This window comes from Eleutherodactylus coqui, chromosome 3 (assembly GCF_035609145.1).
Source record: "Eleutherodactylus coqui strain aEleCoq1 chromosome 3, aEleCoq1.hap1, whole genome shotgun sequence".
Classification (NCBI taxonomy): domain Eukaryota; kingdom Metazoa; phylum Chordata; class Amphibia; order Anura; family Eleutherodactylidae; genus Eleutherodactylus; species Eleutherodactylus coqui.
The window spans coordinates 20099229-20112519 of NC_089839.1; the positions used below are offsets into that span (position 1 = coordinate 20099229).

The window sequence follows — 13291 nt, forward strand, 5'->3', positions numbered from 1 at the left end:
CAGCGTTCAGCTGTCGCTAACACAAGAGTTTGAGCGAAAGCAGAAATACGCCACCACCCACCTGCATGCGCAAGCTTTAAACGTGCACATTGCCAAATTAACCAGCCTGGAGATGCTGCCGTACAGGCTTGTGGAAACGGAGGCTTTCAAAAACATGATGGTGGCGGCGGTCCCGCGCTATTCGGTCTCCAGTCGCCACTATTTTTCCTGTTGTGCCGTCCCCGCCCTACACAAGCACGTCTCCTGCAACATTACCCGTGCCCTCAACAATGCAGTTACTGGGAAGGTCCACTTAACGACAGACACGTGGACAAGTACTGGCGGGCAGGGCCACTATATCTCCCTGGCGGCACATTGGGTGAACATGGTGGAGGCTGGGACCGAGTCAGAGCCTGGGACCGCTCACGTGCTACCCACATCAAGAGTAGCGGGTCCTACCTCGGTGCTGGTATCTGTGGCGTATTATGCTGCTCTGTGAATTTTGGGGTTATTAAGCTGATATTTAGCTGATAATGTTCTATGGACCTCGGGGTTATTTAGATGATGATGTTCTATGGACCTCGGGTTCATTCAGCTGATGATGTTCTATGGACCTCGGGTTCATTCAGCTGATGATGTTCTATGGACCTCGGGGTTATTATCTTAGTATTTAGCTGCTGCAGCTCTAGGAACCTCAGGGTTAATAGTGACTTATGTGGCACAGAGTATTAAGACAGCAGAAATGCAGTCTTAAGCTCTCGCTCGTGACCTAAAGGTTGTGAGTTCAAGGAAGCTGGCTCAAGGTTGACTTGGCCTTCCATCCTTCTAAGGTAAAATAAGTACCTAGGTGGCGGATGAAAAATAAATTACCTGAAAGCGCTTATTACAAAAGTAATAAGATTACTATTGTTTAGTTGATATTCAGCTGCTGCAGTTCTATGGAGCTCGGGGTCACTCAGCTGCTGCAGTTCTATGGAGCTCGGGGTCACTCAGCTGCTGATGTTCTATGGAGCTCGGGGTCACTCAGCTGCTGATGTTCTATGGAGCTCGGGGTCACTCAGCTGCTGATGTTCTATGGAGCTCGGGGTCACTCAGCTGCTGATGTTCTATGGAGCTCGGGGTCACTCAGCTGCTGATGTTCTATGGAGCTCGGGGTCACTCAGCTGCTGATGTTCTATGGAGCTCGGGGTCACTCAGCTGCTGATGTTCTATGGAGCTCGGGGTCACTCAGCTGCTGATGTTCTATGGAGCTCGGGGTCACTCAGCTGCTGATGTTCTATGGAGCTCGGGGTCACTCAGCTGCTGATGTTCTATGGAGCTCGGGGTCACTCAGCTGCTGATGTTCTATGGAGCTCGGGGTCACTCAGCTGCTGATGTTCTATGGAGCTCGGGGTCACTCAGCTGCTGATGTTCTATGGAGCTCGGGGTCACTCAGCTGCTGATGTTCTATGGAGCTCGGGGTCACTCAGCTGCTGATGTTCTATGGAGCTCGGGGTCACTCAGCTGCTGATGTTCTATGGAGCTCGGGGTCACTCAGCTGCTGAAGTTCTAAGGAGCTCGGGGTCACTCAGCTGCTGATGTTCTATGGAGCTCGGGGTCACTCAGCTGCTGATGTTCTATGGAGCTCGGGGTCACTCAGCTGCTGATGTTCTATGGAGCTCGGGGTCACTCAGCTGCTGATGTTCTATGGAGCTCGGGGTCACTCAGCTGCTGATGTTCTATGGAGCTCGGGGTCACTCAGCTGCTGATGTTCTATGGAGCTCGGGGTCACTCAGCTGCTGATGTTCTATGGAGCTCGGGGTCACTCAGCTGCTGATGTTCTATGGAGCTCGGGGTCACTCAGCTGCTGATGTTCTATGGAGCTCGGGGTCACTCAGCTGCTGATGTTCTATGGAGCTCGGGGTCACTCAGCTGCTGATGTTCTATGGAGCTCGGGGTCACTCAGCTGCTGATGTTCTATGGAGCTCGGGGTCACTCAGCTGCTGATGTTCTATGGAGCTCGGGGTCACTCAGCTGCTGATGTTCTATGGAGCTCGGGGTCACTCAGCTGCTGATGTTCTATGGAGCTCGGGGTCACTCAGCTGCTGATGTTCTATGGAGCTCGGGGTCACTCAGCTGCTGATGTTCTATGGAGCTCGGGGTCACTCAGCTGATGATGTTCTATGGACCTCGGGGGTCACTCAGCTGATGATGTTCTATGGACCTCGGGGGTCACTCAGCTGATGATGTTCTATGGACCTCGGGGTCACTCAGCTGATGATGTTCTATGGACCTCGGGGGTCACTCAGCTGATGATGTTCTATGGACCTCGGGGGTCACTCAGCTGCTGATGTTCTATGGACCTCGGGGGTCACTCAGCTGCTGATGTTCTATGGACCTCGGGGTCACTCAGCTGCTGATGTTCTATGGAGCTCGGGGTCACTCAGCTGCTGATGTTCTATGGAGCTCGGGGTCACTCAGCTGCTGATGTTCTATGGAGCTCGGGGTCACTCAGCTGCTGATGTTCTATGGAGCTCGGGGTCACTCAGCTGCTGATGTTCTATGGAGCTCGGGGTCACTCAGCTGATGATGTTCTATGGACCTCGGGGGTCACTCAGCTGATGATGTTCTATGGACCTCGGGGTCACTCAGCTGATGATGTTCTATGGACCTCGGGGTCACTCAGCTGATGATGTTCTATGGACCTCGGGGTCACTCAGCTGATGATGTTCTATGGACCTCGGGGTCACTCAGCTAATGATGTTCTATGGACCTCGGGGTCACTCAGCTGATGATGTTCTATGGACCTCGGGGGTCACTCAGCTGATGATGTTCTATGGACCTCGGGGTCACTCAGCTGATGATGTTCTATGGACCTCGGGGTCACTCAGCTGCTGATGTTCTATGGAGCTCGGGGTCACTCAGCTGATGATGTTCTATGGACCTCGGGGGTCACTCAGCTGATGATGTTCTATGGACCTCGGGGTCACTCAGCTGATGATGTTCTATGGAGCTCGGGGTCACTCAGCTGCTGATGTTCTATGGAGCTCGGGGTCACTCAGCTGCTGATGTTCTATGGAGCTCGGGGTCACTCAGCTGCTGATGTTCTATGGACCTCGGGGGTCACTCAGCTGATGATGTTCTATGGACCTCGGGGGTCACTCAGCTGATGATGTTCTATGGACCTCGGGGTCACTCAGCTGATGATGTTCTATGGACCTCGGGGTCACTCAGCTGATGATGTTCTATGGACCTCGGGGTCACTCAGCTGATGATGTTCTATGGACCTCGGGGTCACTCAGCTAATGATGTTCTATGGACCTCGGGGTCACTCAGCTGATGATGTTCTATGGACCTCGGGGTCACTCAGCTGATGATGTTCTATGGACCTCGGGGGCACTCAGCTGATGATGTTCTATGGACCTCGGGGTTACTCAGCTGATGATGTTCTATGGACCTCGGGGTCACTCAGCTGATGATGTTCTATGGACCTCGGGGTTATTCAGCTGATGAGGTTCTATGGACCTCGGGGTCACTCAGCTGATGAGGTTCTATGGACCTCGGGGTTATTATCTTGGTATTTAGCTGCTGCAGCTCTATGAACCTGTGGATTTGTTTGCTGGTAATCTGTCGCTGCAGCGCGGTGAACTTCCTTATTTCTGTGTACTTAGTAGCGGTTTCGTAGAGTCGTATTGTTCTTCTTCTTTTAGCATCAGTAAATCTAGCTCGGCGTTTTTTAGCACTTTTCCCAGAATTAGAAGTACTTTCAAGCTGAGGAATGGGCAGTGCGTTCAACACAGCTTCATAAGGCTAATTAACACGGACAATTGCGATTTTGCCACAAGAAAAATGTGGCAAAATTGCATCTTTATTCACTGCGATCTGTGAACGAGAGCGATGCTTTTTTTTTTTTCTTGTTTGTTTTTTTACGAAAAAATCTTGCATCACATCACTGCCACCTGCAATAAAATCGTGTGATATTTTTTATCACAAAAGTCAATGGGACTAAGTAATGTTAATCACATTGTGTGTTTGTAGCGATGCAATAAAAATAAGCCTCCATAGGAACAAATGGGAACTAAAAAATAGCAGACAGTCAGGGAGCAACAGAGAACATTGAGCAGGAGGAGATATTGGAGCACGTGGAGAATCACTGGGATGGTTTCACCATTTTATCTCCTGATAGTGATGGGATTAATTATAACAGTTTAGCTGACTATTTAGAGGATATGGCGCGGGCTCGCCGTTATGGTGGATTGTGGAAATCAGTAGCAGCTCAGCAAATCTTTAGGTCAGTGTTTGACAGTCGGTGAAATATGTGTAAAATTATTTGTTCAATTGATTATTTTAGCCAAGTCTCACATTCAGAGGTGCGTTAGATATTGCTTTCCCATACAAATTTGACCCCCTTTGTCACCCTCTTAGGGGGAGAATTGAAAAAAAATCCTTTCTTAGGGGATCTCTATGTTATACAAAGAAGCTGCTGGCCAATTATGTTTCTAACTTTAGTAGTTTAACTCAACGTTGATGAATCAGTCAGTCAGGACGTTTCATTATATGTATAGACTAGCTGATATACCCGGCTTCGCCTGAGTTAATTTGGTACTGGTGTTTATCTGGTGTTCACACGGAAAATCCTACTTATGAAGTCGTGGTTACTTTAGAGACACCGTAAAAACATATGTTCACCATTTTGCATAGTTCTCTGCGTTACCCAGCAAACACCACGTAGAGGTAATCATGCGACGTTTTCTTTATATAAAATGACATTAGGAAGTGAGAAAATTAGATTCCATACTTAAAATTTGGACGCTAATTCTTTTGCACTTAGAATTGAATAATCGAGTTGGGACTCATTAACTTTTCCTATTTATGACATAATCAATGCTCGTGCCAAATTTCACGTTTCTATGACACCGGAAAGCGAGAAAATTACATTCCGTCCGTAAAATTTGGACGCTAATTCTTTTGCGCTTAGAATTGAATAATAGAGTTTGGACCCATTAGCTTTTCCTATTTATGACATAATCAATGCTCGTGCCAAATTTCATGTTTCTATGACACCGGAAAGTGAGAGAATTAGATTCTGTACGTAAAATTTGGACGCTAATTCTTTTGCACATAGAATTGAATAATCGAATAGGGATCCATTAACTTTTAGTATTTATGTCATAATCAATGCCCGTGCCAAATTTTAAGTTTCTATGACATTGGGAAGTGAGAGATTTAGATTAGGTACGTAAAATTTCGACGCCAATTATTTTGCGCTAGAATTGAATAATCGAGTTGGGACCCAATTACTTTTCCTATTTTGGAGATAATCTATGCTTGTGCCAAATTTCATGTTTCTACGACATCGGGATGTTGGAGAACTTTTGGCGAGTCAGTGAGTCAGTCAGTGAGTGCTTTTGTCTTTATATATATAGATTACCTTGTGATGTGAGGGGCTGCTGATCCTCCATCATGACCTCCTTGTACAGATCCTTGTGTCCTTCTAAATACTCCCACTCCTCCATGGAGAAATAGACGGAGACGTCCCGACACCTTATAGGAACCTGACAACACAATATACAGTCATCCTCCACAGCCCTCCTGTTACTGTATAATGTCCCCCATTCCCCGCAGTGTCACCTCTCCTGTCAGCAGCTCAGTCATCTTGTGGACATGTTCCAGGATCTTCTGCCCATTGAAGTCCTCATGTATCGGGTAGTGAGTTGAAGGCCCCGTTATTGGGCTCAGGGTTCTTCCATAACCTTCAGACACAAAGTTCTGCCAGAACTCACTAGAGGTCTTCTTCCCTGCTGTGTAATCCTGATGAGAGACAGACTAATAAATGGTGTTACATACATTTACAGAGTCCATCACCTTCTCAGTCATGTCCATCTGTTATCATAGAGAAGAAAGATGTCATGTGACGTCATCAGAATCTCTCACCTCCCCAGTAAGCTGATAGAGGATCTCTAGGGTGAGATGTAATAGACTCTCTGCCATCTCCTTCCTCTTCCCATCCATCCTTGGAAGGTTCATCAGAAAAACTCTCTCATATGGAAGATCCCAACAGACTATACTAGGATGCCGGAGCCTGAATGGGAAGAAGATGAACGAATGTAAAAACCACAAAAAATACCTTTTATGGAGATAATAATGAGAAGCCTTTTAGGAGACACTAAAGTGTAGATGTTGTATTCTATCTTTGTACAGATTTATGGGGTGATTACACCCTACAGCGCTGTTACTTGGGGGGAACACACAGAGGAGCCATTACTTTGTGGATATGGAAAAGGACCTTTAGTACTTGGGGGGGACATTCAAGGAGACGGCCATTACTTAAGAGAAGGAAGCACAGAGGGCGGCTATGACTTGGTGTAGATGTACAGAGGGTCTGCTGTTACTTAGCTGGAGGCACCATTACTTCAGGGGGGCACAGAGGGGCCGCTGCTACTTGGGGAAGATGTACTAAGGGACGGCTATTACTTAGAAGGAAACACCAATACTTGGGAGCTACATGGAGAAAATGCTGGTAGTTGGTGGGGGAAGCACCATTACTGGGGAAGGTACAGAGGGGCTGCTATCACCTTGTCAGGGTCACAGATAATGCTTATTAGTTTGGGGTACAGAGGAGCCATTACTATGTAGGGGGGATTATTACTGTGTGGGGGGTTACACGTTTCTTGGGGTCCCTCATCTCATAGGACCCTAGTACAGACCCCCGTTCACTTAAGACACGCAGCATTAGCTACACGGCGCACATAGCAGGAGCCGGACATCGTACTTAGGCTAGCCCCACACTGGCGATCGCGATTTTGTTCAAGTGATTTTTAAGGCATCAGCAACGCATTTTTTGAGAATATTTTAAATTGATTTTTTTATTGAATAAGTCAATAGGACTTTCCACTGTTAACCCCTTAGGTTGTTGTCCCCCATGGGCACTACAATAAGAAGTAAGAATAAAGTTAAGAGTTTTACTAATTATTAAAAAAAGGGAAAGTTTAAAAAATAAAACCCTTTTGCCATATTTATTATAAAGACAAATACATATTTCTCATTGCTGTGCCTGTAAACGTCCGATCTATCAAAGTAACACATTATTTATCCCGCATGGTGAGCGTTGTCCGAAAAAAAAAAAAAAAAAAGAGTGCCAGAAATGCGTTTTGGCCGCCCGATCTCTAAAAAAAAAGAATGCAATAAAAAGCAATCAAAAAGTCGTATGTATTCAAAGACTGAACCAACACAAACCACAGGACATCCTGCAGAAAATCAGCCTTCGTATAACTATGTCAACTGAGAAAAAACGTTTATGGCGGTCAGAAGTCGGCGGCAGAAAATAATTAAACAAAAAATGTTTTTCACACCGAGCCGATATATGTCGTCCTCGTGTGCAGGGGGGGGGGGGGGGGGGGAGGATGGAAGAGCCAGGAGCAGGAATTGAGCTCCCGCCCCCTCTCTGCCTCCTCGCCACCCCTCTGCACTATTTGCAATGGGGAGAGGTAGGACGGGAGAGGGGATAATTGTCGGAACTTAGCCCCACCCCCGTCCCGCCTCCCTTCATTGCAAATAGTGCAGAGGGGCGGAGAGGAGGCAGAGAGGGGGCGGGAGCTCAGTTCCTGCCCCTGGCTCTTCCATCCTTCCCCCCCCCCCCCCTGCACACGAGGACAACGTATATCGGCTCGGCGTGAAAAACCGAGCTGATATACGTTCGTGGGAATGCAGCCTAAGAGAGTAATAAACCTCTCCCCCCCCCCCCAATTTGTTCATTAGCCATCCAAAGGTGGGTCAGCTGGTTGACTAGTGAAATGTAACAAGTCCCTCCCAGCTGAAGTCCTGTAGCCAGAAGTTTAAATCCAGTTCTATCCTCCATGCCGCACCTGATGTGTCCAGAAACAATTGTCTTATGCTGTCGAATGATGCAGTTATACAGCGCAGTACGACAGAGCAGGAGACAGGTAACATCCACAACTGTCCAAAGTCTGGAGGGAAATACTCTCCTCTTTGCACTGATCTCCATCACTATCCTCTTTTCAGGCTTTAACTTTTTCTTCTAATGCCCAGGCCCAACACACTCCATCCACATCAGCCCCTCCCTCCTCTCCTCACCCATGTATGGCTCCCTCGCACTTTTCAACTTCCTAAGACACGTCCAGCCCCCACATATGGCAAGAAACACCTAAGCCACACACACAAATCCCCTAATCATGCGCTCACCCTTGCTACCCTGCTACTCCTAGCCGCAGGGGACATATCCCTCAACCCAGGCCCACCCCGTACTGCTCCCTACCAAAATGCCCCCCTGCCCCATTCAAATGCACTCTATGGAACTCCCAATCTGCATGTAACAAACCCCCAACTATCCATGACCTCTTCACCAGTAAACAATTGAACCTGCTCGCCCTCACAGAAACCTGGATACAGCAGTCTGATTCTACCTCCCCCGCTGCATTGTCCTATGATGGCCTGCAGTTCTCCAACACCCCCAGATCTGATGACAGACACGGCGGAGGAGTAGGCATCATCCTCTCGCCAAACTGTACCTTCCAGGTCATTGCCTCAGCTCCCTTGCTTAGCTTCCACTCCTTCGAAGTCCACGACTCTTCCGCCCACTGCCTCTGCGTGTCGCAGTTATTTACTGCCCTCTAAGTCCCACCCGCCTGTTCCTAGACCACTTTGCTGCCTGGCTCCCCACTTCCTTTTCTGTGAAATCCCAACCCTCATCCTTGGTGATTTCAACATCCCTACTAACAACCCCAGCTCATCTGCCTCCCGGCTTTTAACGCTTACCTCCTCCCTTGGCTTATCACTAATCTCTGACTTCCCCACTCACAGAGATGGCAACACTCTCGATTTAGTTTTCCTCCGTCTCTGCTCTGCCTCTCACTTTACTAACTCCCCCCTTCCACTCTCAGATCACAACCTTCTCCATCAGGCACCCTAGCATCTCCCCTGATCCTCCTATCTATCGCACCTCTAGGAACCTCCAGTCCGTCTGTACTAAGCAGTTTGCCGAGACTATTCAGTCCTCCCTATCCCCTCTTTCTCTCCTCCCCTGCCCTAACCTGGTAGCCGAATACTACCACACCACCCTCAGTCGTGCCCTGGATGAAGCGGCACTGCCTGTGACTCGAGCCGTCAAACGCAGACCACGGCAACCTTGGCTCACGCCCCAAATGCGCTTCATCGGGCGGTGCTCTAGGTGCGCCGAGCGGCTGTGCAGAAAGTCAAAGCTGCCAGCAGACTTCCTCCACTTCAAATTTATGCTTAAAACTTATAACCTAGCCCTTCACCATGCCAAGCAAGTTTATTTCACCTCCCTTGTCTCCTCACTATCCCATAACCCCAAACAACTCTTTGAGACCTTCCACTCCCTCCTCAGCCCCAAAGAACAGGCCCCTGCGACAGACCTGACTGCTGGAGAACTAGCTGCCTATTTCAAAGAAAAAATTAAAAAAAGACAACATTCGCAAAAAAAAAATCTCTGAAAACTGCATGGTTAGCCCCGATCCCAGTTTCATCAGCACTACATCCAGCACCTACTCACTATCTACGTTAGAACCAACGACAGAGGAAGAAGTCTCCAGGCTCCTTTCCGCTGCCCGCCCCACCACCTGTGCTAGCGACCCTCTCACCTCCTCCGGTCCCTTTCCCCAGCTCTCATTACTCACCTCACCACAATCTGCAACCTCTCCCTAACCTCTGGCACTTTCCCCTCCTCATTTAAACACTCCATCATATCCCCTCTGCTTAAAAAAACCAACCCTGGACCCAAGTGATGCTGCCAACTACCAACCCGTCTCAAACCTTCCCTTCATCTCCAAAATACTGGAGCGCCTGGTCTACTCTCGCCTTACACGCTTTCTCTCTGACAACTCACTCCTTGACCCCCTCCAGTCTGATTTCCGCTCTCTACACTCGACCGAAACTGCCCTCAAAAAAGTAACAAATGACCTGATGACTGCAAAGTCGAGAGGTGACTACTCCCTACTAATCCTCCTTGACCTGTCTGCTGCTTTTGACACTGTCAACCATGACCTCCTTCTCACTATGCTCCGCTCTATTGGGTTAAAGGACAATGCTCTCTCCTGGTTCTCTTCCTACCCCTCTGACCGCTCTTTCAGTGTCTCCTTTGCTGGTTCTATCTTCGCTCCACTTCCTCTCGCTGTCGGGGTACCCCAGGGCTCGATCCCCTTCTCTTCTCTATCTATACTGCCCCAATTGGACAAACCATCCACAAATTTGGCCTCCAATACCATCTCTACGCTGACGACACCCAACTATACACCTCCTCTCGTGAGATCTCTGGACCATTCCTCAAAAAACATCACCGACTGTCTGTCCGCTGTCTCTAAGAGTATGTCCTCCCTTTTTCTCAGACCTAACCTCTCTAAAACTGACCTCCTTGTCTTTCCACCTTCTAACCGACTTCCCCTCAACATCTCCATTCCAGTGTCTGGCATCCTCATAACCCCCAGACAGTATGCCCGGTGCCTTGGGGGTCACACTGGACTCTGACCTCTCCTTTACCCCCATATCCAATCTTTGGCCCAAACATGCCACCTGCACCTCAGAAATATTGCTCAGAACATACAGCCGTTCCTCACCACGGACACGCTAAAGACACTCCTGGTGGCCCTCATCCACTCCCGACTTGACTACTGCAACTCGCTACTCATCAGCCTCCCCCACAGTAGACTTGCTCCACTCCAATCCATACTAAATGCGGCAGCTAGACTCATTTTTCTATCCAGTCGTTACTCAGACGCCTCTGCATTATGCCAGTCGCTGCATTGGCTGCCCATCCACTGCAGAACTAAATTTAAACTCCTCTACCTCACCCACAAAGCTCTGCATGGTGCTGTGCCAACATACATCGCCTCCCTCCTGTCAGTATACCACCCAGCCCGCTCACTCCGATCGGCTAACACACTCAGACTTAAAGGGGTTGTCCCGAGCCAAAACCGCAAAATTTTAAATCTGCACATTCCCCCAGTCACCCCCCGGCATAAAGCAGCCCTTTAAACCGTTTAAAAACCGCTTCCTACTTACTGTTGAGATGAAATAATAACTTATAAAGTTCAGCAGCTAAGATGGCGCCTGTGTTGTCCCATCCCACGGTGCATCGTGCTTCCAGGAGGCCTTCATGCGCTCCAGCAGCAGCGGCGTTCTGGCTCCGCCCCCTTGTACGCGTCATTGCGTAGCTCCGCCCCCGTCACATGTGCCGATTCCAGCCAATCAGGAGGCTGGAATCGGCAATGGACCACACAGAAGCCCTGCGGTCCACCGAGGGAGAAGGTCCCGGCGGCCATCTTCAGCAGGTAAGTAAGAAGTCACCGGAGCGCGGGGATTCAGGTAAGCACTGTGCGGTTTTCTTGTTTAACCCCTGCATCGGGGTTGTCTCGCGCCGAACGGGGGGGGCTGTTGAAAAAAAAAAAAAAACGTTTCGGCACGGGACAACCCCTTTAATGCACGATGTATATTACAAAGTGCATTAATATGGCCATACAGAAGTATATAACCCCACTTGCTTTCACGGGACAACCCCTTTAAAGGGGTTGTCCCGCGCCAAAACCTTAAAAAAAATTTTGGGCCAGTCCCCCAGTTCTTCAAAGGGAATACCGTAGCCATGTGTTACTTTTTAAAAAAAAACAAACTCTCTTACCTGGATCCCCTTTCAGCAACTTTTAAAAATCTTCTCTCCAAGATGGCGCCGCTGGACTTCTCTCACAGTACACCGCGGGTGTTCTTCTGCAGTGTGCGCTCCACTGCCGATTCCAGCCACCTCATTGGCTGATCGGCACCACATGGCGGAGGCGGAGCAATGCGATGATGCAGAGGACGGCCGAGGGAGGAGTCAGGACGCAGCTCGTGCACACGGACCATCCTGGAGAAGATTCGTCTCTGCGCAAGCGCGACGGTTCCAGCGAGGAGAAGAGGACTTTGGTCGGCGCCATGGAGACGGGGACGCCAACACTGGGGGGGGGTTATATTTACCCTGTAGGTAAATATATAACTTCTGTATGGCACATATTTCATGCATGATGTATATTACAAAGTGTATGTATATGGCCATACAGAAGTGATTAGCTTAAGTTATATTTGCGGGACAACCCCTTTAACACCCCTGTAATATGAACCTCACATGCTCGCCGACAGGACTTCACCAGAGCAGCACCCATCCTCTGGAATGCTCTACCCCAAGGCATCCGGACAATTCCCGATGCACGAAACTTCAGACGTGCCTTAAAAACGCACCTCTTCAGGGAAGCATACCAAATCCCCTGACCTAGTCCCCTGCCTATGTCGCCCCACCCCGTTTGCCTTTTAATAATTGATCTGCACATGAATTCCCCTATTGCCTGTGTTCCCCATGCCTTGCTCCCCCCCTTTGCCCGTGTTCCCCATGCCTTGCTCCCCCCCTTTGCCCGTGTTCCCCATGCCTTGCTCCCCCCCTTTGCCCGTGTTCCCCATGCCTTGCCCCCCCCCCTTTGCCCTTCCTGTATCACCCCAACCCATTTGTGTGTAACCCAATGTACCTCACACTGTAATTGTTGTATAGTTTGCATTTATCCATGCCTGAAAGCTGCAAAATAAGTTGGCGCCATACAAATAAAGATTATTATAATATTATTATTATTGTTTTATCTTCTGGATTGAATAACTTTTAAAAATTCAATAAAAACATTGTTTACAAAAAAGAAAAGAATTCCAATCATTTAAAAAGGGGAGGAGGAAAAAACGAAAATGGAAAAAAAAGAGCCATGTCCTGAAGGGGTTAAAACAACATCACAACGCAATTGCGACACGATAAAAAGGGAAGCTCCATAGGGAAACACAGGCGATAAAAGATAAAACAAATCTTACATCACAGATAGATAGAGCGCGCCGCGATATTTTATTCTCGCAACATCAGTGAAAATATCGCTAATCGCTTTCATAAATCTGCTATTTTTCCCACTCTGGCCTCGAACGATCTTATCTCCAATGTGAAACCAGCCTTACCTTGTGCAGCCGTGTGCTTACAGGACCTGTGGTGATGTCATAGTCATGTGAGCGGTCACATGGGTGGGAGGAGGAAGGGTCACATGATCGGCCCAGTGCATACAGGACCTGTGGTGATGTCATAGTCATGTGAGGGGTCACATGATCAGCCAGGTACATACAGGATGCATATTTGGTATTTCAGCCGCACTTAAGCGGCGGTGAGCGATTCCCGCGATACCAAATATGCATCCTGTATGCACTGGGCTGATCTGTGACCACTCCTCCTCCCACCCATGTGACCGCTCACATGACTATGACATCACCACAGGTCCTGTATGCACTGGGCTGATCTGTAACCACT

General features: G+C 48.7%; 1 protein-coding gene across 1 annotated transcript in view; it reads right to left on the reverse strand.

The window, feature by feature from the left end:
* LOC136620477 (oocyte zinc finger protein XlCOF22-like) overlaps nt 1-13067 on the reverse strand; it is a 70653-nt gene extending 57586 nt beyond the window's left edge. Inside the window, exons 1-4 of the mRNA XM_066595268.1 lie at nt 12949-13067; nt 5893-6040; nt 5590-5769; nt 5390-5513 (exon numbers count right to left, since the gene is read on the reverse strand). Coding sequence (XP_066451365.1) covers nt 5390-5513; nt 5590-5769; nt 5893-5985 — 397 coding nt within the window. The 5' untranslated portion in view covers nt 5986-6040; nt 12949-13067. The remainder of the gene's footprint in view (nt 1-5389; nt 5514-5589; nt 5770-5892; nt 6041-12948) is intronic.
* Between the last annotated feature and the right edge of the window lie 224 nt (nt 13068-13291).